This window comes from Zosterops lateralis (assembly GCF_965231275.1).
Source record: "Zosterops lateralis genome assembly, chromosome: 2".
NCBI lineage: Eukaryota > Metazoa > Chordata > Aves > Passeriformes > Zosteropidae > Zosterops > Zosterops lateralis.
Genome location: NC_139763.1, coordinates 21963156 through 21989844, shown reverse-complemented (window position 1 = coordinate 21989844; position 26689 = coordinate 21963156). Strand labels below are relative to the sequence as shown.

The window sequence follows — 26689 nt, the reverse complement described above, 5'->3', positions numbered from 1 at the left end:
TCTGCAAGTTTCATTCCTTCCGCTTTTTAAGGTATTAGTAGCATTTTTAAAAAATAGTTATGCAGCCTATTTGCGTAGCAAGTCAATCAGAACAAAAAAATGTTGAGTGTGGGTTTTGCCTTCAGCCACTCAAGCACCATACCTAAAACACATCTAAAAGAAGAGAAGCAATGGAATCTGAAGTATTCTTGAAATAAAAGAAAAACAGTTACTTCATTGGGGTTTATTTTGACAAAAAGATCACTAACTGATTTTCAACTCCACTTATTTAGGACCTGGTAAAAAGGACTCTCTAATCTTAGGCTTTTGAGAAAAGTGAGAAAATAGTAAGAAAAATAACGTGGCAGAGATGCTTTTTCAGCACTTCTGATTTATGACATTTTAGCAGAAAATGCCAGCTATTACTCAGGATAATTAGCTAGTAAAGATCCATATCAAGTGAAGAACTTGTGAAGTGGTAAAAATCCCCTGAACTTCCTCCATTCAAAAAGAATTATATTCACTCCCTGAGGAATAGGACTATTGTAAATAAAAAACAAAATCTAAGAGGCCCTGATGTTGTCAGATTTCTCAGTTTCTCTGAGTGAAAAAGAGTCATTTCAAGATTTCACTAGAATTCCAGGACAGTTATTACCATTGAATCAGACTTTGACCACAGCAAATCAACATGAAAGAAGCGAATTTTTTAATAGCATTATCTACTACTGCAATTCATGCTGGAAGCTATCCCCTGTACAAACAGGAATGCAAGTGGGTGACACACAAATTACAAGGTAATTTCTTCCAGTTTTACACACAAAAAATGCTATCCTAAGATCTGAAAGTCACACAAGCTATCCTGTATATCACTATCACTGTGTACAGAACCTCACACATTTAAAAACAAATGCTGTTCTAAAATGAATGTAAGCTGCTTCAAATATTTTTATTTCTTTCATTAGCAATAACAGTAATAATTAAATCCCTGTGCATGATTTCTAACATGATGCAATCTACATATTAATATAAATCTAGTGGTTACTTGCGGAAGCCACTTTCAAACAGCTATAAGATTTCTTTTTCTTAGCCTCGTGTTTTTCAGTTGTTTTTAGGAATTCTAAAGTTTCATACATGCTTGATTCAACCTCTGATTTTGACCTTTTTGTCTTTTTTAAAAAAACTTATTTATAAATCAACTTAAGCCCCACACTCTCATTTACATAAAGTGTTGCAGATTTTAGCATTTGGGTATTGAGACTCGAAATCCTGAACTCAAGGTAGTCAATGCAATGTGAATGGTAAAGTAACAAGATATGTGAATCTGAGTTCATTATCCACTGACTCTCATCAACTCCTCTCCAGCAGACTGATAGTAGACAACCAGATCATTACAGCATTCCAAGACCCTTGTAAATAAATTCTCAACAAAAGTTTCAAGAAAATATATTTATTCAATTTTGGCAAAGGAAGAAAACATAATAAATAAAACAATTTTTTACACTCTTCTTTACAAGTTATTTTTTATATCACATTTCAGTAGTATTTAAAAATTTAAAAGGAAACATTTAATTTTCACAATAAAAGAACTTTTAATGTGAAAAAATACATATGAGTGCAAATGTTTTATTTTCTTGTGGCTAGTACTTAATTTTCAAGTCCTTCAGAACAATGCAAGTTATATTTTAAATAAGTAACACTGAAAGCATCCAATTAATATGCAGAACTAATATGCAGAATTTTGTTAAGGGAATAATACAGATTGTAATTTTTCATGATAACATCAATTCTCCTCTCAGATAACACTGAAAAAGACTTTTCCAAATTTCTGTAATTATGACAACACAAGTTTTTTACAAATCCCACACTCAAGTCCCTAGCTGAAGCAAAATGAATCTAAGTGGAACCTCCTCAAAACAAGACATCCACCAGGCACGTCCAGCTCCGTTCTGACATGTTTACAGCTCCACGGAGTGCAACTGGCACTTTCTCAGCAGAAGCAGATGCAAACCCATTGGGATTTTTATTTTTATGAACAGGAACTGCGGCAGCAATCCCCGAGATTCTCTAGGATGCCTGTAGCTGTGTTTTGACAGCCATCATGTTTTGCTAATTTTTTATGAGCCGTCTACTCAAACCAGTTTTCTTTCAATAAAAAGCGTACAGCATCGTCAAAGCCATTTTGGTACAACAATTCCATTTTCTCCTGGTCTGGTGGGAACAAAGCTTGATTAAGTCTTACCAGGTTGGCCAGAGACAGCTGCAACAGAGCAAGAAGCCGTAAATTAGTTTATTAACGCAATCTATCTAGATGGGACTGTTCTGTCATCTGTTTCATGGAGCATATGCAAAATGAAAAGACCAGCATGGCTGTGTCTGCACCAGGAATTAACCACATCCAGGGTCACTGCTGAGTGCCAGGACAAACTGGCACAAACAGCCCACATACACAGTTAAATTCACAGCATCCAAGACAGGCTGTTTGCCTGTAGAACTGTCCAAAGTTTCTGAAACACTTGAGCTTTGGAAACGGTCCTGAAACTGTCTTGCAGAGTGGTAGCTGGCACATGTTAAACTTGTGCAAGGAAATATTTTGACAACTTACTAGTGCAAACAACCACATTCTTGGGAATATTCCCAGGCAATGTTTAACATGTAAGTATAAATGTAGCTTGTACTACCAACAAATTAAGAACTACTCAGCATCTTAAGTGGTCACTCTGATCATGTAAAAAGATTTTGGAGCTTATTCTTGAATAAGGATTTATTAAATTGTTTACAACTAACTAAAAATATAATTATATTTAATAATGTTCACAACAATTTCTTTATATAATTAATATTTAGCCACATAACTATAAAGAAGTTTGCAAAACAATATCAAAATCATCTTCATTATTTGAAGTAAGCAATTATTCAAATTCTGACACTAGGAGATGAAGAAACAGAAAACTATTCACATTCCAATAAATGAAGACGTACAACTCTTCAACTTATGCAGATTACAACATTGCTGAAATGAAATTATTCTCAGTGATCATTTTTACAGCCCTAAAAGCAGAGGTGCTTCAATTTGAATAGTTTAAGATGTTGCCTGAGATTATGCCCAAGTCTGCACTTGACCCCAGAACCAACGTAACTGTGCAATTAATTTTCTGTCTCTAAACTAAACAATCACCAGCTCGTTTTTCATCCCCTAGATACAAAACACTACCAAGAAATATACCATTGCATGTATTTCCAAGACAAATGAAATCAATAATCTTGTACTTTATGATCTTCCCCAAGTACTATCATGCTTAATATCTCTATGTGAAACATTACAAAGATTCAAAAATTGGTCCAACTGAGAAAGGCGTTACATAACACTCATTTTAGTAAAATTAAGAAAACATTAAAAACTGCCAAGAAAGGAAGTTTTTAAAAGTATTTATTATTGTTAATCTTTCTTCCTAATGGAATATTGTTAACCACTAAGTCTATCACTATTCAATATTTTCTTTCAGCATGTTCAAGAAAGAGAAGTGGTTAAAGTTTGTGAGACAAAGGTTGCAAAGACAGAGATGTCAACAATGAAAAGGAGGCAATAAAAACCAGTCTCATATTTCAATATACAGAAACATTTCTGCAACTTCTAACAAAACTTCTGGAGAAGCAAGCTCTTGTGCAATGCAGTGACAAGTCATAGGATATACCATTTTAAAATGTACAACTTAAACTTGCATTTAAATTCAGTCAGAGCAACTGATTTCAGTAAGTATGAAGAAATATTCTGCAGCTGTCCTCTTCTGAGGTATTCCACTTTTTTTCTACAAACATTTTGCCTAGTCAAAGACAGATGATATGTAAACCTAGTATTATTTACACTGAACAGCCTGTTAGAATTTGCTCAATTTTGTACTAGATCAATGTTTTTCAAACTTTATTCTTTATTCTACGTTTTTCTTCCCTTGTGTTTAAGAAAAGGTTTAACCTCCATTTGCAAAACAGAAACTACCAGAACTTTGCGTAAGTTGATATATAAGCATGAAATAGGCACTTAAATATGAATATAACTGCAGAATTGCTTCTTAGTGTTTTCAAGTTAATAAAGAAGCAACTTACCATCATATCCTGTTTTGCCAATTTAACATACAGGTCCACACGCCCTTTATCTTGTGGGCAGATATCCAATCGACCGCTGAAAGGGGAAATTGTCACAGTTCTTCCAACAGGCAAGATAGGAAGGCCATTGGTAAGGCCACCATCAACCCACTTCTATGGGAAACCAGAAATATTTTCAAAGTAACATCAGTACAGTATGATCATAATGCAATACTTCAGTACCCTTGCTGACCCTGCCTCCTCCACTCTCAAGAAAACTTACAAGTTTCCCTCTAAGAATAGAATGAATAAGTTTCAGCATGTGTCAAGTATCAAGGAACTGACAATCTATACACAGAGATTTGAATTAATGAGCATTTGACATAATGCACAAATTTGCAAGTAAAGTATTTATCAAGTTACTTATAAGACTTTTTAGTTAATTAAAAAATAAAACGTCCCATATGGAAATTCTTCTCAACACATACACAAAAAGACAAGACTGTTAATATTACACATAAACAGTATCATATAATGCAAACTACTCTAGAACATTATTTTGATGACAATAGGAGCTGTACAATCTGTATGTGCAGGTACTCTGACTGCAGAAGCTAAACCATACATGACTCCTCTCCTCTTCTGTGATTTTTCTTCCAGAGCCTCATTTCTTCTTACATGCACTACACAAGACAACAGTAGCTGGAAGGATAAAGGTGGGAAGGATCTGAACAACTATGACATAAGAGGGAGCAGACCTAAGTCTGCTGCAGAAGTATAGTTAAGAATAAGATCTAGGGGCCAAATTCCATTCCAATATAAACAGCTGTGACATCTCTTGTTAATGTATTTATACCTTCCTATTTCTTTCTGTGCTTACAAGCACGACCCAAAATTCAACACCAGTCTGCTGGCTAAATGGATTCACTGATATCATACATGAGGTCTGTTGACCAGATGCATGTCAGTGAACTTTACACATCTAAAGCCAATTAGTAATTCTACACTTTCTTTATCATCAAGGGAGAGAAAACACTTCTAGCACATGATTCACCTTATCCTAAAGTAGCTGTTTATATCTCATTTTAATTGTTCTGAAAAAGTGCTTTTGTCTTCACTAATTATAAAGGAAACTATGTAAGATGCAGAGCCAGGCACGCTGAAATGCTGTAAGGGATTATAAGATTCACCTCAGTGTTTTGTAAAAGTTTCACTTCCAGGATATCATCCTCAAATTACATTAAGACAGACCACTAAAACAAAATGGCAAAGTATACAAGTACTCTTTAGCACCAATCAAGCAAAAGACTGCTTTCCTCATGTAAGTGATGCTCTATGTGACCATCATAAATAAAAAAATAATGCCAGTTTTGCATCACAATTCCTGCAAATACCACAGGACTTAGTCACAGAAGTTTAAAAAAATAACATTAACAACAACGAAACCAAAAAACCCAGAACAAAAAAACCCGATCACAAGAAGTAAATTACTGGCTGTTGGCAAGACACTAGCTCTCAGTGGAAGTACTTAAGGAAGCATTAACTCCAGTTACAGTGTTTGTTCTTCAGAAGCCCCTGAGATTCTCAGAGGCCCATCAGTTATATAGATCCCTCTCAGCTGTGTCTTTACTCTCACTTAAAGCAAATCTTATTTTAATTTTATACTGAGATCTCCCAGTGCTGTAGCCCTGGTTTTGTGCCTGAGATGTTTTGGGTTTCTGAAATTCTTTTCCCAAAGAATTTTCTGTAATCAGGAGAAGTGTTTTTGTAAACTGTACTTTGTTTTCCTTCTTTTCCCTAGGAGGAACTTCTTGATGTCCCTCTGGTCTAACCAATGTAACTGAACAAGTTTCTCTTTGTTTCACCGATCAAATTGGTCTGTGTAAAACAGTATAAAGAAAGACATCCCAAAAATAAGGAAGTAATTTTCAACCTTCTGAAGTCAAACTGTGTTGCTGTAGTGTACGACAGTGCCACATTTGACTTCCCTGTGAAGATTCTTCCTGTATCTGGTGATATGCTGTTACTCTTTAACACATGGATACATAGCAAGGGGGTAGTGGTGGTATCTATCCATTCATCCCTGTGCATACACAGTCCCCCCACACCACTCTTTTCTTCACTCTCTCAGGGCAGTTTCATGCTCCTGATTTCAAAATCTAAGCTACAAATATTAACATTTAGTAGTTTCTATGGCCCTTTTCATCCTATTATTTCATTATATACTGTAGCACCTGACCCTTGACATTAGCTGATGTCAGTACCCACAATATACAGCTGAATTCCTTAACTCTGCACAAACATAAAATTTCTCAATGAGGAGTGAGATCATTTCACCTTAGAAAAAGAGGGGAAAAAAGAATAAAATTCCAGAATCATTTACAGCTATCTTTCAGATTTCTAGAATTCCCACTACAGCTTTGCTGTGAGTAAAGCTGCAACATACCAGAACATTTCTAGCACCAAGGCTTTTTTGTGTCTGTCTATAAATAGTAGTATATTATTGATTTATGTGCAGTGTTCCTGGGAGTACTAAGTGTCTTTTTGTTGCATTTCCTACAGTGAAAAGCACAATAGAATCTGTGTGTAAGCCATGTCAAAGACATCATAACAAATGACATTATTGATGTTTTTCAAAAGTATAACTTAGTACTTTTAAAACTTGAAAATTCTCAAATTTTTTAAAAAATTATGATTATTTATTTTTTGCCTTCCCTCCTAATGTAACTTCAGTACTTACCTGAAAATCAAAACATTTACTAAGGCATAGGCAGTGCTGTCAATTTAGTACTATTTTCTGTAGATTCTGTTACTTTCTTTTGAGCATTTGAGAGAAACTGCTTTCACTCAAAAACATTTTACCTCATGTTTCCTAGTTGTAAAACATCTATAGAAAGTTTATTTTCTGCAAAAAGACAAGTGAAGCATCAGCTTCTCTTAATTGCACCAATCAATTATTGAAAAATGCTTCTTAGCTGATAAGATAAATTCTTGGTAGCTCCTGAATGAATTTCACTAATACTCTAGAACAATGCAAAAACAGAGAAAGTTTTGAAATAACTTGCAATGAAAACCAAAGCAGACAATGGCATTAAGGCTTGACCTAACAGAACCTACCCATTTACCAGCAGATGGTTTTTACTAAGCTATTCCATGAGATCTACAGTCACACCAACTACAGATTCATCAGCAGACACAGCCAACTCCATCATCTGCAGATCTTTATCTGTCTTGAAAATGAACCTTGTCAGAGACTTAAAGGACACCAAACCAAGTCAGAGAAAGATAATTTCACATGGAGCAAGTTTGCACTAGAGTTACTGGAAGCTTAGTTCTGGAATACCTGACATCCCCAACCCTGGCAATCAACTAGTCCTATCAGGTTAAGGCCATTAACAGTCTATAAGTTCTCATATGTCATCTTAGACTTCCTCTTTATCAGATTATTTTCTGCCTCATTAATCGTAAAACATACTATGAGCAGACTAATGTTCTGTTCATACTAACATGAAATTCAGCTTATTCATCCCAATATCTAGCCTGCAGGCATATTTACAGGTAAACTAGCTCAATCCCTTTGAAGCCAAATGCTTCCCAAAAAATACTCTTCCTAAAAATAAAACTGAAGTGCAATGTTTACCCCAGGGCTCAGTCTCTGTAGGCTTATGGGCAGGCAAGCATTGACTAATTCAGCAGAAGTGCACCATACTCCCTTACTTACCTGCACAACAGCAGCTGGTAACATAGCACAAGTAACACCACGAAATACATTTTAGAAACAGTCCTTGGTGACCTGGTGATGTGTGTGCAGGTGACACACGTAGCCCAGAGAGGATACAGATCAACTGTTCTAAAGTACAAATAAGGCCAGCAGACTCAAGCAGCTAGCAGGAAGTAATCTTGATTCTATGCTGCCATGGATCCACGGCCTAAGGAATTTACCTCCTGAAACCAGGGTAGATGCAGACAGACAGAAGCTGGTCTGTTACATGAAGCCTTCAGGAAACCTGGAATATGATGCTCTATGACAGGTGACCTTGCAGAGCCAAATCCATATCCAATCCATCCTACTGGTGCTCACATGTCTGGGCCTGACAGTACGTGTTGTGTATGCAGCCCTACAGCGTGTGCTTGGGGGTCCCTGCTACACACCCACACATCCTTATCAACCACTTCTCCAAACCAAAGAAATGCTACTGCAAGTGAGAGCTCTCACCAAGACCTAAACATCTGGGACTAAGAATGCAAGTCAGAAGCATTTACAGGCAACAGCTTTCTCAGAAAACACCCCAACAAACTCCCCAGTCCACAAATGTACTGTTTCATAGAGTTTGAGAAAAGTCATGGCAGACATGCAGAACAAATTATTCCAACAAGTAACAAAAAATGAAAGCAACCTCATCCAAGAAATTGCCTTTTCTGGATCTCACTAAAGGAGAGCAGTAAGAAGCTTTGGGAATGACAGGAAGCTTTCAAGTAAGAACTAGTTTCCATGAAACTGTCATTGATTTAACTTGAGTGCAAAAAATACTCAGGAATGAGAACTGTCCCCTAGAAAAAAGGCCATGGTAGAATAATATAAGGCTAAAAAAAAAAATCTAAAAAGGCTTCATTAAATATTTCAATATCTATGCAAATCACAATAGAACTGTTCATCCAGTAAAATGAGTTTTAAATAACTTTTGGACAATGATCTGAGCCAACTTTTCAATTTCTTAATTGAAAGACCACAAGAAATTTAATAATGACATTTTCTTCCTTTGAACTAAAGGTAGAATGAACTTAAAATAGCCATATATTCCCTTTGAAATTGCACAAGCAACATACAGACTCAATCAAAAAAATTCCAGACCCTGGGAAGCTGAAAGCAGTCTCCATTTAACTCGAGCAGTCAAACAATACTGATTTAAACCCTTCCAATATTTCAGCTGATGTGTATTGCTGTATCTATAATTCCAAAGGTGACAAGCTTTCTTATATAATGACTACCTAGTGAGCAGCAAATACATACAGTTTTGTGGGGCTCTTTGGCAGGGGGGCTCTGAGGGTTATAAAGAGGTATCATTTGTATGAATGAGGAACTGTATTTCTCATAAGGAAGAAATAGCCATTTTCATGCTTTTGAAATCATTCCTAAAGTGTTAATATATCTATGTGAGAAAGAAAAAGAAGTTGTAGGAGCTAGATGAGTAAAGACAACTGTAAAAAGGTTTTCTTATAAGAAATACAAAATATAGTATTGAATTTGCTTTCCCTTAAGATAAAATAGTTACACCATAAATGAAGAACATATAAAAAGAAAGTGCATAGCCAATGAAGTTACCTGTCCTTTAAATTCTACTGGCTTAATTCCTGCATACACTGGTATAAAACTACTTGCTAGCAGGACCTAGAGAGAAGAAAGCAGAAAGGATAGAGAAAAAAAATCAAAAACGGCAACCAAGTAATTTAGAACCAATACATATTTTAACATATATTTACCAGTCAATATATTAGTTTTACATAAATCCACTGTCATCTCAAAATGTCTTCTTGTTGTGGTATATCAAAATGCGATTAAAATTATTCAATAGGGTTTGGGGTTTTACGACTTGACAGTGACAACTCCCAAAATAAAATATCAAAAATTAACTCAATGATTAATGTGATTTAAGAGTATGAACTTAGTTTTGCAAAATATGAAGTAATTCTATGGTTTTCAAGAAATTAAATATGCGTATGATGAAAAAAGCAGCATATTGTCAAAGAAGTTGATAAAGTCATTCTGTTATCATATTAATATAGTGTTTACTCTTCTAATAAATCAGATTTTCAAAGTTTCAAAAATACCATCAATGTCCTGGAAATTCACATATGTATACCTTCACCATTATTTGTATTTATACATTCAAGTATTAACAAACTATTATTTCCCCTACTGTAAGGCTTCATTGCTGTCTATAGCTGTTATCAATTTACATTTTAACTTTTTTTTAGACCACTTCTATTGTCATGTACAGCTGTGCACACACAAATACCTTTCTACCCATTCACAGCAATGAATGAGTTATGACCCACCTATGAGACAGTGTGGGTATCTCTGGGTATCTCTATACCTCTATATCCACATACATATATATATATATATGTGCAATCACTATACAGTATTTCTAGAAGAGAAATGGACAAAGTGCAGTATGTCAGGATTTTTCTTACATCTAAATAAGGAGAATATGCACATGCTTGTGTGGTGGCGTGGACGACCAGTGTGGGGAAAAAAAGCAGCTCACAAACTGGTGCATACACTGTGTGAAAGATAAACAGGTGCAGAAAAAACCCATAATCCATAGAGATCATGAACAAAAATGTCTGAACTGTTTTGGCTGGAATTACATTTACTTTTACAAAATTTAAGGTATTTCAGTATTAAGCCCCTCTGCTCCTCTAACAAGTTTTAATTAAGATTGTACATGTATATGAAGTCTTCAATCCCACTTTGAGAACTGCTTTCCTGCCTATTTCTCTTCCTAGTGATGTAGAGCTTTGTCTGAGCTCAGATAAAAAGGCTCTCTCAGTTTTCCAATGTGAAACTGCAGCTATTTCTCTACCAAAAGGGCCTTTTGCTCACAAAAAAAAGCTCACAAGATTACCAAGTTCCCAACCTTGGCTTCTTCCCCAGCCCAGAACCTTTTCTCCTCTCTTCCTCAACTCCATCCCATTGACTTTGGCCCTTCTAAACTAAGAGAAATGTGGTAAAAAGATTTAGTGAATGGAGTAAAAACAGGTGACTCCTGCAAAGTTTGAGTTCTTTCCAAGAGGACTGAAGAAAGCAGTTGTTCTTCTTACAAAATCACTTAGATGTCCAGGGTGAGGAGAGGCAGGACAAGTTTGAAGAACAAGCACTTTCAGTATTTCCTACCACTAAAAGACCAGTGTGGACTTCTAGGCACTCCCTTACTTTCCCAAACTAAATATTACCAGTGTTCTGTGCCTTTCTCCTTCACAAACACATAAATCGTGCCTCTCTTCCCCTTCAACTCCAGTATATGAACTGCAAGTCTAGGAAAGCTGACACAAAATGATTGTCTTCTCATATAGGAAGACTACTTCTAAAGTGGGAGATTATTACCCGCCTTTCCAAATCCACAGGGAATAGTGAAAAAGTCAAAAGCTTGGCATTGTAGCAATACACATTCAGTTTAGCCATTATGAAAAACTCTGGAACCATAAGGCTTCTTTGTTAGCATCGAAACCAAATCCATATGAAGCTGAAAGATTTCTGGCAGGGGGTACAGATGTTTTGCTGTTTATAAAACAATCTGCCCAGCAGTACCTTCATCCATGCCTTATAGGACAGGATGTAGGTCATGCCTAGGCATGATACAATAAAATAACCTAACAAGCTCTACCCTCCCTGCACCTGTGGCAGCCACCAGTATTCAAACAGCTGTACTCATGATACAGGCAGAGCTGAAGGCATGCATGAAAACAGGTATTAGGAACTGGACTGAAAGATCAGACAATATGAATGTATTTCAGTGAGCAGTTATGTGTAATTTTATTACTATTATTCCAACCTACCCTACTGCTACCATAAAGAACAAAAGAATAGAACAGAAATGGCTAAATCAGTGAAAAAAACTATTGAAATGCTAGTAAAATATACATATTTCCAAGGTCACCCTGATGCTTCTGATTGTCTCTAGGTTAGAAGATTTCACTGCAAAAACATATAAAGAATAAAAACTTCCATGCTTGCTACCATTGCATAGTATAGCTAGAAATAACAGTGCATAACTTGAGATAAAGTTTTCACATAATTATATTTGCATGACAAATATAATTTCTCTGTAAATTTTGAGTACTCTCCATGTAGAATATAATAGGGTCAAAATTTTTAAAAACATACTTTAAAGGCAAACTCCCAATGCACACTTCAAGATTCTGTTAACAAGTGCCAATTTTTGTTAAAGTGATAACTATAAAGAAACTCCTATTAGCTCTAAGCATCCACAAGGATAGAGAAAGAAGGAATTTCTTCTTATTCTATTTCCTCCTTTATTCTGCTACAGCTTATTATGTCTTCTTTTAAGATACAAGCAATTTCTACAAAGAACATCTGCTTCATATGCATCTGAATTGCTCCTACCATCTCATATTACCTTGTGCATACAACCCTGTCCAAAATTAAAATATAGCATTCAGATGGAGAAGGGAGTGAAAGATATACTTGCAACATTTTGAGATTGTCTACTGTGTTCTCACATATTGAAACAATTAGTTACCTGTTACTTTTAGAAACACTTTGCTTACAAGGTAGAACTTGAATAACCAATGAAGGAAACACACACAAACACCAAATAAATTTTAGCAAAATTTGTGAAGCTGTAGGATCAAATTCTGCTTTAAACATTGTTTATATTATGATTGTAGCACCACTGAGAGTAGAAGTAGTTACCTGAATAAACCACTGATTTTACTGTACAACAATCATACTCTTAAGCCTTGAAGAATCTGCAGCATTTTTATTTACAACTGCCATATTCAACATGATTACCTTAATGAGGTCCTCCCTGGAGGCAAAATTTGAAACCAAGTGATTTTCCCCAGTCTTTGAGTTAGTGACTGACACATAGAGGCGGTTCTCAGCTATCTCATGAACATCAGAAGGAAGAATAGACTCTATGCCCTCCCTAGAGGAAAGAAAATGCCCAGCATTACTCACAGCTATTATCTAAAAACGTTGCAAATGCATTAGGGGTGAGCACCCCACAGAACAGAAGAAATATGCACCCTCTCCATTTGCATTTGGAGAGCTTTCTAACCCAGAAATTATCTTACAGAAGCAGTAAGATAGGTACCTAAGTGTTTTCATAAAATCATAACCAGGCGTTACAGCACCAAAGTTCAATCTTCTGACTTCCTCTGCAAATCCATAGGCAAAGTCCTTACATTTCTGGAAATGAAAAGCATTAACCATTAAGGATGTTGAAGTGATGGGAAACATGGTCATCTGTAGTACCTAAAATATACTGGAGGGTAAAGCTTTAATAAAAGAGTTATTAGATAAAACTGAAGGATTTCACCATATGTGCTTGGTTTGTAACAAGACATGCATAACATATGTTGATCCTTTTCTAAGGATTAACTTATAAGGAAAAGAAATCCCTAATAAAAACAAACAAACAAACAAACAAACAAACAACAACAACAACAACAAAAAAAAAAAAAAAAAAAAAAAAAAAAAAAAAAAAAAAAAAAAAAAAAAAAAAAAAAAACAAACACCACAACAACTCTGAGGATACCACTTCAAAAACCAAGTTAAAGGCTATTTTTCTATATACTACCACTGCTAAATAATCAGTTCTCTAGATCGTGCCATTACAAGCACAATCCTTTAGTTCAAAATCTAAAGCCACCTTTTATTTTAAGGTCTGCTTTAGACCTTAAACCAGACACAAGTACCTTAAGATGCTTATAAACAATAATAATAATAAAAAAATTACAACAATTTCTTCTCATTAATGCAAAAAACCAAGCTACTAGCAAATACACATATTTAATTAATAAAATACTTTGGAAGTATTAAATGAATGAAAAGCTATGATCGATGACATAGGAAGAAAATAAACTGCAGAAAACCAGGCAACAGATTCCTACACAGAGAACCTTTTATGCAAGCTGAAATGCCCAGCATTAATGACTACAGAAAAATAGCTTGAAGTGTGAGTCATAAGAATTCCAAAGAGGCAATAAAGGAATTGGTATAATTTATTTTTCAGTCATAACATGTTGAAACAATGAATTATGACCCTGAGTGCTTAAGACTCACTATTCAATATTTGTAATCCTTTTTTTATCCTTTCATGCAGGCTTTTCTAATGATTTTAGGGACTTCAGAAAAAAATTAAATTCAATCTTATGCAACCTTCTGAAATTGGTACTTCATAAGTTCACCCACATTCACCTATATAACCACATGAATAAAAGATAGCTTGGGATTCCTGGATTATTAGGTGCATAAAGAAATGTTGCTAGTAACAAAATAAATGATTGAGTGACTAAGGAGAGGAAAGAAAAAAGAAAAAAGAGAGATACGAATTTAACTCTCTCAGTTAAACTTCCTCACATCACTTGTATGATAAGCACTCATCTAAGCAAAAGACAGAAATGCAGCTCTTGCATCCACTTTCTCTATATGGCCTTTGAATACAAGTATCAAAAAGTTCACTAAGAGGTTCATACCTCCTAAAGAAACAATTTGTGCTACTTAGCCTCATGCTGGTTAGGTTTGCACCTTTACCCTATGAGATACTTGCCATTGCAAGCTCAAAGCCAATTAAAATATATAAGGCACATTCAGACACTTGTCTCTATAAATGTAGAAGAAACCCACAAAACCCTACATAGAAGCACCTCAGAACTGCTATCTTTGTATCTAAGATGTTTAAATAAAGCTATGGGGAGAGCTAAGAGTACCAAACTAGGGAAATGACAGAAAACTACTTTCCATACTACAAGTGCTAAGAATGGACTGTACCTAGACTCTCAATTTCTGCTCTCAAAGGGACAACTTCTTACAGCTGTGAATTGTTTTAAAATCTGAGTGTTATTAGCTTTAAACAATACATCTACATTTAAATAATGATTGAGTCCATGTTTAGAAATTGCAACTGATCGTATTGAGTAAAGCAAACTTGATATCAAACATGACCAAGGTAATTTTAAAATAGTTATTTATGCATAACTAAATAAGCTCACTTAGAATTCTCAAGTCCCATGCCTTTACAAACAGTGACAAAAATCCAATATATGACAGAAGAACATTTGGAAACTATCTTAGAACAGCAACAATCAAAACAATACATCTTCAATGTTAGATTCTCTCCAAGATTACATTACAGCTTTGAGACTAGGAGATGCAGAAAGTCCTAATTATGGCTTATCTAACATTGCCATCTCTAGAGAGAGGGGGGAAAAAAGGAAAAAAAAAAACTGATTAGGAGCTACATTTGTGGATATAAAATATTTCAAGCTAGAAATGCAGTAAAGATAATAATATAATTTTCCTGATATGAAAAGTTAATTTTATTCAGTACAGAACACTGCCTTTAGTTAAATTCCATGAGAATTAGAATTATTCCCACTGAAAAAAGAACTCTCAATTTTCCATTTAAACAACATAAAAGAATAACTAAAAAGTACACAAAAATGGAAGATCTAGAAAGTTCATGAAACATTCTTTAGTTTGCAACAATATGACAGACTTTCAAGTAAAAATATAACAGACTCAATGTAATATAGACTTAGTTTCCACAAACAAAAACTAAAAACTGTTCTAGTATTTTTACTTAGAAAGATCTTTGTAAGTTGGACCAGGCTGAGAACAAGGGCTCACACTCAGGGTCTGCAATAAGCAGAAAAATTTCCTTGGGCTAACAAAGGGCTGCCATGCTCACCACAGAGGAAATTAAAGTCAGAGGTACACATTATAGCAGGCAAACTTGAAACTGAACTACCAGTCAGAGGTGACAGAAGGGGAGTAATGCCTGCACAGAATACAATGAGGTTCTCTCCACAACAGAGTGGAACTTGCCTAATACCAAGTCATATAAAAAATGCTTGCATGGGAGTGGAGTAGGGGAAAGAAGCCAGGGAAAAACCTACTGCTGAAAGTGACAGAAGTATAGTTAATGCTGCAAGCTGAGTTCATATCCCAGCATAAACAACCAACAAACAAACAGAAAGATCAGCAGCAAAGTGGGGTTTGGCTGAGACTATTATTTGAATAAAATGAAGAGGCCTAGATAAAGTTATCAAATGCTCACTTGGAATGAAACATAACTCTAACTTAGACCAAAAATCTAACAGCCTGTTTTCCCCACAATAAGTAAAAATACTAAAGAAATACTAACATTTTGGCAATGCCTGGTCCACTATGTTTATTAAGGTGAAGTCACTACAGACAGTTCAGGAGGGCAAAGCAGCCTTAACCTATGGGGAAAACTGAGCAAATAGACACCAAAAGCCCAATAATGCTCTCCACAGAATCTGTAACATTGTAATCACTGAATATAACCTTGGCGTCTCTGCATGACATCATATCCACGGTGAGAAAGGAGTGGCATCTCTGGAGAAGAAACAACCCGGACACATCAGAACAGAATGCTGTGAGGGTTAATCCTACTGGGTGCTCTTAAGGCATGGGCTGCACTGAGTCTAACAGAGATGCAAAAGCCTTTAATGCTGTTCAATGGAGCACAGGGAGCAAGAAAAAGATCTGAGCAGGTGGGAGCTCTTTATGAAGACACATTCCATCTACCATTTTCATCTCCTTTCAGAAAAAGGTTAAAAGGGTGGTTCTATGCACTTGCTTAACAAAGCCTATCTCTAGCCAACAGAACAATGATTCACTTTGTAATGCACCATCATTAAGTAAATATACATTTTGGTATATTAAAGAATATCTGCTGCCTACAAATAAAGGTTCACACACATGAGATTTTACACAGCTTAAAATACAGAGTTCATATGAAATATTTTTATCATTGGCATTTTTGCTCATGAGTCACAGATGTGGTTAATAAAAACATGACACAAAAGTGCTGTTCCCAGCAAGTAACAAGAAGAAATAAACAAGACACAAAACAATTTAATAAGCTTAACAGAAGATGATTATATTAAAAAATGTCCTTTGAAAATTATCATGGCCTATACCTACGAGTTTATTAATTTACCTCTATATTTTCTGGCACTGCTAACAAGACAGCGGCAGCCAGAGATCCCGCAGAAGCTCCCGCAAAAGCTTTCACATCTCTCAGTAACTTCTTACCATGCCTGTGAAAAGCAGCTGCTGCCCCCAAGTGGTAAATGCCCAGAAAGCCACAAGCTGCAAAGGACAGGTTGATGTGTTTCATTTGGGCTGTGGAAATAGTGTGTCACAGTCAGAAAAAACTTGTCTTGCAATACACATTTATTCTTTCTGCATAACATACTCTTGACTATATAAAAAGCACTAGTTATTTAAAAACAGTAAAAGCTTTTGATTACTAAATACATCAAATGATCAGTTTAGTATCTCTAAAACTTAAGACAACTCAAATAATCCTTAGTACAAATCCCTTTTTAAATCAATCAAAAATATATAACTTTATATACAAGGTAGCTACATATTTTTTGTGATTTGTTGAAGAGTAACTACACAAAAGTGATTAAAGAATACCTTTGAAGAACATTGTTAGCCACCTTTATCAAAAAATCAAATTAATTATAAACTGCTGGTTTCTGTTTCATCAAGTAGTGACAGGACTGGGAAAAGGGATTCAAACTGAGAGAAAGTTAAGATTGGATATTAGGAAAATAATTCTTTACTGTGAGGGTGGTGAGGCACTGAACAGGTTACCCAGAGTTGCTGTGGATACCCCATCTCTGGCAGGGCTCATGGCCAGGCTGGATGGGGCTGAGTAACCCAGCCTAGTGGGGAGTGTCCGTCCCACAGCAGGGGAGTTGGAATGAGATATCTTTAAGGTGCCTCCCAGCCCAGGGCATCCTGGGATTCTATAATCACACTCCCCATTACACAACCAGAGTCTTGAATCCGTTATAATTCTCCAAGAGAGGAATTATTTTCTGTTATCTTTGAAACTCACTTGCTTACTAGAATTATAAATAGAAAAAAATTTAAAGTAATTACTAGTTTAAAAAAGAAAAAACACAAAACATATTGTTGCTACTATTAAAAAAAAAAAAAAAAGAAGGAATAATAAAAAACAAAAGTAAAATACAAAGCATTAAATGTAGGAAAACAAACACATACATTCCAAAGGTGTCTCAGGTAGAAATTTAAAATTAACAAAAAAACCCCGAAAAATGGGAAGAAGTAGTTCAGATTATTAGGGACAGTAAATTAAGTAAGGAGAATGCTGTACAATTTATTAGCTCTTCTGTTTCTGCAAATATTTGCATTATGAAAGCAAGGTATTCTGCAGATTGTCTTTTACAGATGTAAGAGACATTGTACACATTATCTTAGTATTGAATTAAAAATAACCCCCTACTGTGCTTGGGTACATGTGAATATGAATGGGAATAAAAGACAAACTGTTGTATCAGTTCTGATGAAGAGAGGCAAACATATACAGCGCCACATTTTTGTTAAAGATACTCCTTCATCTCTGAAATGGGAAAGGCAGGAAAGATGAGGATAAGAAACAGCTTTCAAAACCAGTAGATAAGAAGACATGCTAAACTCAATTGCTTTACCCATAGTATGATTAAAATCAGACCTAATGATCTGACCAGGTTTGTTATTTTACTGAGAAAGAGAGCATGTCATAGTGCCAGGGAATATTTGGTGCACCAGTCAAGTCTGCTAAAACACGCCGTTTATCAACTGTGCTGGAAAGGCTTCCATATCCATGTGTAAATAGGAATATCTGTAACAAATCTAACACATCTGTACTCATAGAAAGTGCTAGAGATTGGCTCTTGCTGTGACAATAGGAAAGGCATTTAGAATGAAGCAAGTGATAAACTGATTTACCATTTTTGAAAAAAAGAATCTATTAATTTAAAGAAAAGTCAATGTACTGAATAGAAGGTAAAAAAAAAACTTTACTCGAAATGTTACTGGAAAACAACAAACAACTCTACTTCGATTTTTTTTTTTTTTTTTTTTTTTTTTTTTTTTTTTTTTTTTTTTTTTTTTTTGATAGAGTGGAAGAAAACTAAAAGTCTTTGAAGTATGATGTCACAATGTGCTTCCTTTCAGGATAGTTAAACTCCTGGGAGTTTAACCAGCTGCTGCAGCTGTCTCTATACCTTCTACAAATTAGGAGCAAAGATGCATTAGCATCACAGGCCACTGATAAAAAGGTGAAGCTGGTTAAAGCAACTGCATTCTTATGTAGGAATGGAAGAATCAACTCCTATTTCTGTGCAAAACACATCTCAAGATCAAGACACTACTAATATGAAGCTCTATATGAAATGAAGATTATGTTTGCATAGCTAATTGGTCAAAAAGTGTGCGAAGTACGAGTTCACAAATCCAAAGAAATCTAAGGGACCTATGAAAGATAATAAGGTTATGTAAATCAAAATAAGTACATGGATGCTTATGTACATGTATACACACATTTGAACCTTCTACAAGGCTCATGCTCCAAAAAGTACCTCTCTCTGCTGGAAAATAATCAAATGTTCACAAATAAAAAAAATAAAAAGAAAATATGAGAACCACAAAGACTATCTAAAGCATGGTTCCAGTAAAAAAACTTTAGATTAAATGGTTTTTTAAAAATTAGAATTCCCATAAATGTGGAAGAAAAATCACACTTCATTGTACAAGGAAGTGGCTGGTACATTTTTACTAGAGCAAGAACAGAAAAGGAGGTTATGTGAACTGAGGAAACTGGTAGAATCTCAGACCAAAAAATACTGAAAATATCTGACTTAAGTCACATATCCATACCTCCTCTTACATACTTTCATGAGGAAATTGTAATTTCTTAGACAAGTTTTAGTCCTGTCTAATGATCAGCTACCGGGAGTAACCACTATTCTCTTTTGAGCATCTGGATACATGGCATTCACTCTTCCATGTGTGGTAATTTCTTAACACTTAGATCCCACACTTTTGTGCCTCCTTCATTTCCCTACCCAAGAGACAGACAGAGAGATTATTGAATCAGTATTCATGTCAGTTACCTCGCTGACAAAACAATTCAGTGAGAGAAGAACACACAAGAAGAAAAAACAGCGCTAAGATTTCAAGTCAAGGAATACTGCTCAAGAATGCTGCTAGTCTCACTCTGTGAAGAGTAGGCCAATTTAAAATCCATAGGATTAATTAATACAATGTAAAAATAAGGTAATTTTTTTACTTTTAGTGAACAGAAGTACTTGACTCACTGGATTTGTATGGCATGCAATACAACACTGTTCTACAGATTCCCCAAGAGAACCTCAAATTAAGGGTAGCAATAAGCATAGCTGTGTTACCCAGACTCTACACTTCTATTAATTAGGACTGATTCCCAGGTATACATTAAGTATTTGTCATATGCGAAAAAAAATTAAAATTCCTCAGTACAAATGTTAATTGGCAGATGACATTCATGCTCAAATTACAGATTGACTGGTTACATCATAGCTGCATGACTGAGAAATGGGGTATGCACATACATCTATCAAACCTCTAAGTGGGTAAATAATGAGAAAGAAAAATCATAGAATCATTCAAGTGACTTCTTGCCCAACCATCTTATGTTTAAAACAAGGTCAGTTACCAGATGAAATCTGGTCACTCAGAGCTTTATCTAGTTGTTAACTTGAAAATCTTGTAATGTTTAGCTCCTAAGTGATACCTAGCATTTGTCTGTTGCAGGATGAAATAATCAGATCTTCTTTCATTTGTTCAAAATACTAAAATCAGTATTGCAATAAGAGTATTGCAAATACTCAGCATTACAGAGAAGAAACAGAACATTAATGTTTTCAATCAGTACTATGCATCCACCTACAGGAAAGTGAGTGGAACTGAGGCCTCTTCAGTAAACCTGTAAAAAAGCACTTAACCTATAAAGGATGTAGATGACAAAGATGAAAGAAATAAATAAGAATCATGGTTCTATAAGGAACTCCTGTTTCATAGATACAGTTAAGAAATGTTGTTTCACCTTGCAAACAAATCTCCGAGTAAGAGGAAAAGATAAGAAAGCATTTGTTAGATGAATGTCTTATAAAATCAGAAGGGCACTTTGAAAAGAATTCTTGCAAATATGTCACGGCACCACTCGGTTTGCAAGTTACAATGGTGTATTTCAGACAAAGTATGATTCAAAAATGTCCTTTGCTTTGATGATCTGGTAGATCACTGCCTTTTTGATCAAAAAAGTATAGTATGATTATAAAAACTCCAAAGAGGAAAATGAAAGAAAGTCAATTAAGGATACATTATGACTATTTCCTGACAATTTCTTACAGAAATTAACAGAAATAGGGCATAGTCACATATGGACACAAACCACTTCCCTCAGCTGCCAGAGCAGAGAGCAGAAATCTTGCTATCTTAGAAATAATATGAAACACCTGTTTCACAAGACTTCAAAACAAATATAAGCAAGTTTAACATAAATTGTGACTATTGAGGATATCAATAACCATTAACACAAAGTTGTCATATTGGCACATCTTAAGAAAACATTTCAATGAATCTTGAATATGCACAAGTACATTTCAGCTGGACAGTGCACATAATGTAGAGATATGATATAAACAGGACATTCTGCCACGGCTTTTCAAAAATTGTTGTCATCTTACATGATTGGAAAAATTCAAAATATAAAGATTTCAACTGGCCAAGGGGATAGAAATACTTCTGTTGTCTCCAAAAGAAAAAAACAGAAGCATAAGAAAAGACATGTACAAGAAGAACACTGGGGCTGTTAAGTTTCATTATTTTGCAGATAATGCAGGATCACTCAGGAATAAACATAAACTGAAGAGCTTCCTTTAAAAGATTACCACATCTGCAGGAAAAAAAAAAAAAAAAAAAACAACAAAAAACAAACAAACACAAAAAAAACAAACAAACCCACTGGTGATTAAAAATCTACTGGGGGGTGGGGTCATTTCTGTTTACTCAGCAGTACCTCATCCATTTTATAATGCAAACCTTCAAGAGAATGCATGTAAGGAGATAAGGCTGTACAGAAAAATTATAATACAGTTATACACAGCTTTCTGAGGACAGGTACTGCCTTCCTGACTATCATGCACATGAAATAGCACAACAGTTTCTCATAGGGCTGTTTCCTGAGCAATGTAATTACAGAAACATTGTACCATCCCAGTGTCTTAACCTGTCATAACTACCTCCCTGTTATCCCACTTGTAAACAAAAGCTGAAAATGCCCAAAGCAACTGACCTTTACAAACAAACAAACACCTTTACAAACAAAATCTAAATATGCATAGAATGCAAATGACCAAGCACCCTGAAGCACAGGAGCTAAAATGTATGATGCATAACAGCACATCTGAGGATAAGTTATTAGCAAAGTATGACAAAACAAGCAAAGTCACAGAAAAAAAACTGTTTAGCTCAGCAGCACTGCTAAAGAAAAGGTCATAAGGGTAACTACTAATTTACCTGAATCCAAAATCACCACTGACACAGACATTTTGTTTTTACACATTTCTAACAGGGAAAAAAAAAAGTGCACTAGCATAACAATTCACAGCCTTCAGTGAATGTAAGAGTTTGACCAAGTTGAAGGAAAAAATAATAAGTAAAAAAATAATCTAACCAGCAATTAAGAACCTTAAGAAAATGTTGAGTCTTTGCAAACTGTAACATTTGCATATAATCCCCTTAAAATTAAAAAAAATAAATACATCACATGATACCAAACTTTCAAATTAAGATTCTAGACCTTGATCCTTCAGATGTCAATAGAGAGCGGAGAAGGCCGACTTCTCCAGAAGAGGATGGCAAAAGGTTCAATACCTTGTAATGAATGTTGTCTTCCATCACATACTCCACTGGGACTTTTTCCAACAGCCATTTTGGTTCCCTCTGCACTAGTAGCCATTCTTCTATCAACTACCAATTGCTTATCATTTACCTTGGAAACCTACAGAGAGTCACACATATTACTATTAAAAAGAAAAACAACAGCAATATGACATTGTTTGACCATAATTGTTAAGTTATCTAGATGAATTTTGCAATTGGTTAGACACTACAGAACCAGTTCAAACATCAATCTTACACATCTTATGCCTGCAGCAATTTATATTTTAAAGATGAATTTAACTAGATATTGAAAAACACTGCCATTTGGATATCCCAGTGTCCAAAAAGAGCTTTATTTTGTGTCATTTACCACCATTTTTATTTCTATCTATAGATTTTTTTATAATCAAACTCTTCTATTTTTATCCTCCCTTACCAATCCATTTCCTCCCTACCCTCTGCTGCACATCTGTAAGTAATTTTTCAGAGAATTCTGGTCCTATTCTTCACTTAACGACTGTCACTCTAACTAATCAGCCTGTCAGTTATCCTGCTCTACCGTCTGAAGTACAGTTTGAAGAAAATTAATGTTCCTCCCCAACTTAGAACTATCAGAAGAACGCAAAAAATCACTCTGAAACACAGGTATTCCAGCACTTATTGCTGCCTGCCCCTTTACCTTGATAAACTGAAGGCATCTGCAAATCACAATTAATGCTGCAAAATCAAAAGCTTAGCTCTGTAGACTCTAAAATAAATTATCACTGTATTTATGCACATCACTTGTATGTTTAATCACAAAAATACTTACCTGGAATTTAATGCTGTTACGTGGCACTCTTACAGTGCAATAGTTTGGAATTCCAATCCAGAACTGTTGAGCTTTGGGAAACATGCAACTACACAGTCGGCCTTCTTTCATCTGGAGCAACAGTATTTGAGCACTACAAAGCTTTTTAGTAGTCCACATTTTAGTAAAAGTGATCTCTGGATCCAGATGATGTGGTAATCAAATCCAGAGATTTGATTCTACTCGCAGAAGCTGTTTTACCATGAAGTTATGAAGGAAGCATCAATAGGTGAGCTTGGACACCATAAAAGCACACGGCAGAAACTTTCTTTTAAGCATAACCTGTTTAAAATACATTACAAGAAAGAGAAAAAGTAGTTGAAAGATTCACATCAAGGCCCTGATATTGTAACAAGGCCATCCTCACACTCATCTAACCCGAAAACACCGAGGCACTAAGAGCTGATTCACTTGACAGTGAAACAGTTTTGTTCAGTAGCTCCTCTCTCCCTCTCACCAGCCCCCATTTGGTACCGTGTTGTTCCCCACTGACTTTAAAGTCAATTGTTCATTTCACAGCCAGAAAGAATTAAAATTGTTAACAACGGAGAACCCCAAAAGAACAAACTGTCCCTTAAGATTAACAAGGTGAATACACTGCTCTTTCTACCTCAGCTGAAGATAGTGGATGCAGTGATCCAGCAACTTCAAACAACTTGTTCACTAAAACAAAGTGCCGATGTCCAGATCTCAGTAGGAGACACTCCGGCATGCTGGCTGGGACAAGGCAAGGCTCCTTATCTTCTCTGCTACTAAGACAGCAGAGGGGTTACTCACACACCCAGGGTAAGCCTGGTTTACGCCGTGACCATAAAGAAGAATGTATGGAATTGTGCTGGTTCAGAGGAAAAGCCGGTTCCTGCCTGACCACCACTGCAAACAACCCCACTGTGACCCTGTCCCGGCGAGGCCTCGGCGGAACATCAACTTCCACCCAAGTGAGTCAAAGGTTTTCTGTTTCATCTCGTGCGCCATGAAATCAGGCCTACGGTGCAACTAGATTTTTTCCTACTTCCACTTTCGTTCAGCAAACAACCAAAACAAACAAGCAAAGCAGCCGAAACGGCGAGACAAGTTTTTTAAAGCGAGCAAACGCAGAACGCGAAGTGACAACCGCGGGACACCCAATGCCAAAGTGCAGCCACTGCGCCTTCTTAGCCTGGACACTTACAGCGAGCGGGCGATTCCTACGCGGGCACGACCCTGCAGAGGTCAGTCACCTCAACCCCGTCCCGATGGCCCGCTGCCTCCCCGCAGCCTCCCGGGGGGGTAACGCGGCCTCCCCGAGGCAGCGCGCCCGCCTCGGCCCGCCCAGCCCTGCCCGGCAGCGGCCCCGCGGCGGCGCCCGAGCGCGGCCGGGACACGGAGCTGGCGGCGGGTCCCGCCCGGCCCGGCCCGGCCAACCCCAGCGCGCCTGCGCAGCGCGGGCCCGGGGCAGCGGCGGGGCCGAATTGAGGCGGCACCGCCCCGCCCTCGCCCCCGGCCGGCGGCACCGGCTCTGCGGGCCCGGCCCGGCCCCTCGGGGCTGTCACTGCGGTCATGTGGGCGGTGTCCGCACACTCAGCACCGCCCTTGTGCAACAGGGTCCTATTGCTGACAAGGCGGCCTCAGGGCGATAAAGATTGTATTTCTCTCCCGCGCTCTCTCTCTCTTTTTTTTTTTTTTTTCTTTTGGTTTGGTTTTTTTGTTGGTTGGTTAGTTTTGGGTATTTTTGTTTGTTTGGGGTTTTTTTTGGATTTTTTGTTTGTTTTACGAAGGTGAGTCCACTGGCCCTCCTGTCAGGCCTGACCAGAGCAAACGGCACCCAGTGTCAAGGTGCAGATGGATCCTGCAGGCAGCACTGGAGTGGGAAGACACGCTGAGGCAGGGCAAAGATGCCTGTGCAGATGTGTGAACTCTCCCTGCAGTCCGACTGACTGGGGTTCAAACTGCACTTGTGAAAAAACGCTATGTTAGATTTCACACAGATTTGTCTTCTTCACTTGCAGTGTCCATTATCCTCGCTTTTTTCCACTATCTGGGAGATGCTGGGATGGATTTGAGCTAGAAGGAGGTGCAGCTGTGTTGGTGTAACTTTGGCACCATCTATTGTCTACAAGATCTCTTCAGAGTTTAGCCAGCCTTTCAACAGCTAAAGGGCAATAGTTACCAAACAGAGCCGTGGGGACTGTCTTACAGCAATGACACCTCTTGTGGAGCTACTGCCTGCTGATTTCATCATCCTGTACTCTTTCCCTATGTTTACAGGATGAGATTTTAGATGAGAACACCAGATGAGGCTTAGAGGTTAAAAAATCTTGCCTTAATTGTAGCTGGAGTTCTAAGTTTTAGTGGTCAGTACTATCATTAAGACCACACTGGCATTTAAATTAATATTTGGTTGAGAGCTGTGGCAAGTCACAAACTTGTCAGTAGGACCCTTCTTATTCTTTTCCATGTGGACTCAAGTACATTAGTTAGCCTCTTAGTCCTTCTGTCCTGTATCCAATCTATTAATGAATTGGAAAGTGTGTGATGTAGATGAAGCTTTCTGAGTTGGGGACAATTAAACCTTAAATCCAAGTAAGAGACAAGTATAAGCAAGTCATTGTGAAGGACAGCAAATGAGATAGTATGTCACATATAGCAGCTGACACTCAAAGTCACAGAATTGTTGGGGTTGGAAGGAACCTGTGGAGATCACCAAATCCAACCCCCTTGCCGAGGCAGATTCGCCTGAAACGGGTGACACAGGAACAAATCCAGGTGGGTTTTTCAGTGAGGAGACTCCAGAGCCATCCTGGGGAGCCTGTTCCACTGCTCTGTCACCCTCAACATAAAGAAGTTCTTTCTCAAGTTGAGGTGGAACTTCTTGTATTTTAGTTTATGGCCATAAAAGAGAAACATTCATGTCTCCTTTGGCCTTGAGCCTTCTTAAGGGCATTGAGGTGCTGGAGCATGTCCAGAGAAGGGCAACAGAGCTGGTGAAGGATCTGGAGTGCATGTCCTATGAGGAGTGGCTGAGAGAGCTGAGGTTGTTTCACTTGGAGAAGAGGGGGATCAGGGGAGACCTTATCACTCTCTACCACTGCCTGAAAGGAGGTTGTAGCCAGGTGGGGGTTGGCCACTTCTCCCAGACAACTAGTGACAGGATGAGAGGAAATGGCCTCAAGCTGTGCCAGGCAAGGTTCAGGTTGGATGAATTTCTTCATGGAAGGGGTTGTTAAACATTGGAATAGGTAGGCCAGCGAAGTGGTGGAGTCAGCATTCCTGAGGGTGTTTAAGGAAATTCTGGTTGTGGC

The 26689-nt window shown here is 36.9% G+C and overlaps 1 protein-coding gene across 3 annotated transcripts; it reads right to left on the bottom strand.

The window, feature by feature from the left end:
- Nucleotides 1-1444: 1444 nt before the first annotated feature.
- Nucleotides 1445-24785, bottom strand: PNPLA4 (patatin like domain 4, phospholipase and triacylglycerol lipase). Of its 3 annotated transcripts, XM_083854582.1 has the most exons (9): nt 24580-24785; nt 23370-23690; nt 22550-22676; nt 16776-16960; nt 12900-12994; nt 12596-12731; nt 9383-9448; nt 4081-4233; nt 1445-2236 (listed from the first exon to the last, which is right to left on the bottom strand). In XM_083854582.1, exons 2-9 carry the CDS (start codon nt 23526-23528, stop codon nt 2105-2107), a joined length of 1053 nt encoding a protein of 350 aa, XP_083710708.1. In that variant the 5' UTR covers nt 23529-23690; nt 24580-24785; the 3' UTR covers nt 1445-2104. The 3 variants fall into 3 exon arrangements, with proteins under 3 accessions (XP_083710708.1, XP_083710709.1, XP_083710710.1); XM_083854583.1 differs by lacking the exons at nt 23370-23690; nt 24580-24785 and adding an exon at nt 18140-18212 and having other exon boundaries at nt 22550-22571; XM_083854584.1 differs by lacking the exons at nt 22550-22676; nt 23370-23690; nt 24580-24785 and having other exon boundaries at nt 16871-16960.
- Nucleotides 24786-26689: the final 1904 nt, after the last annotated feature.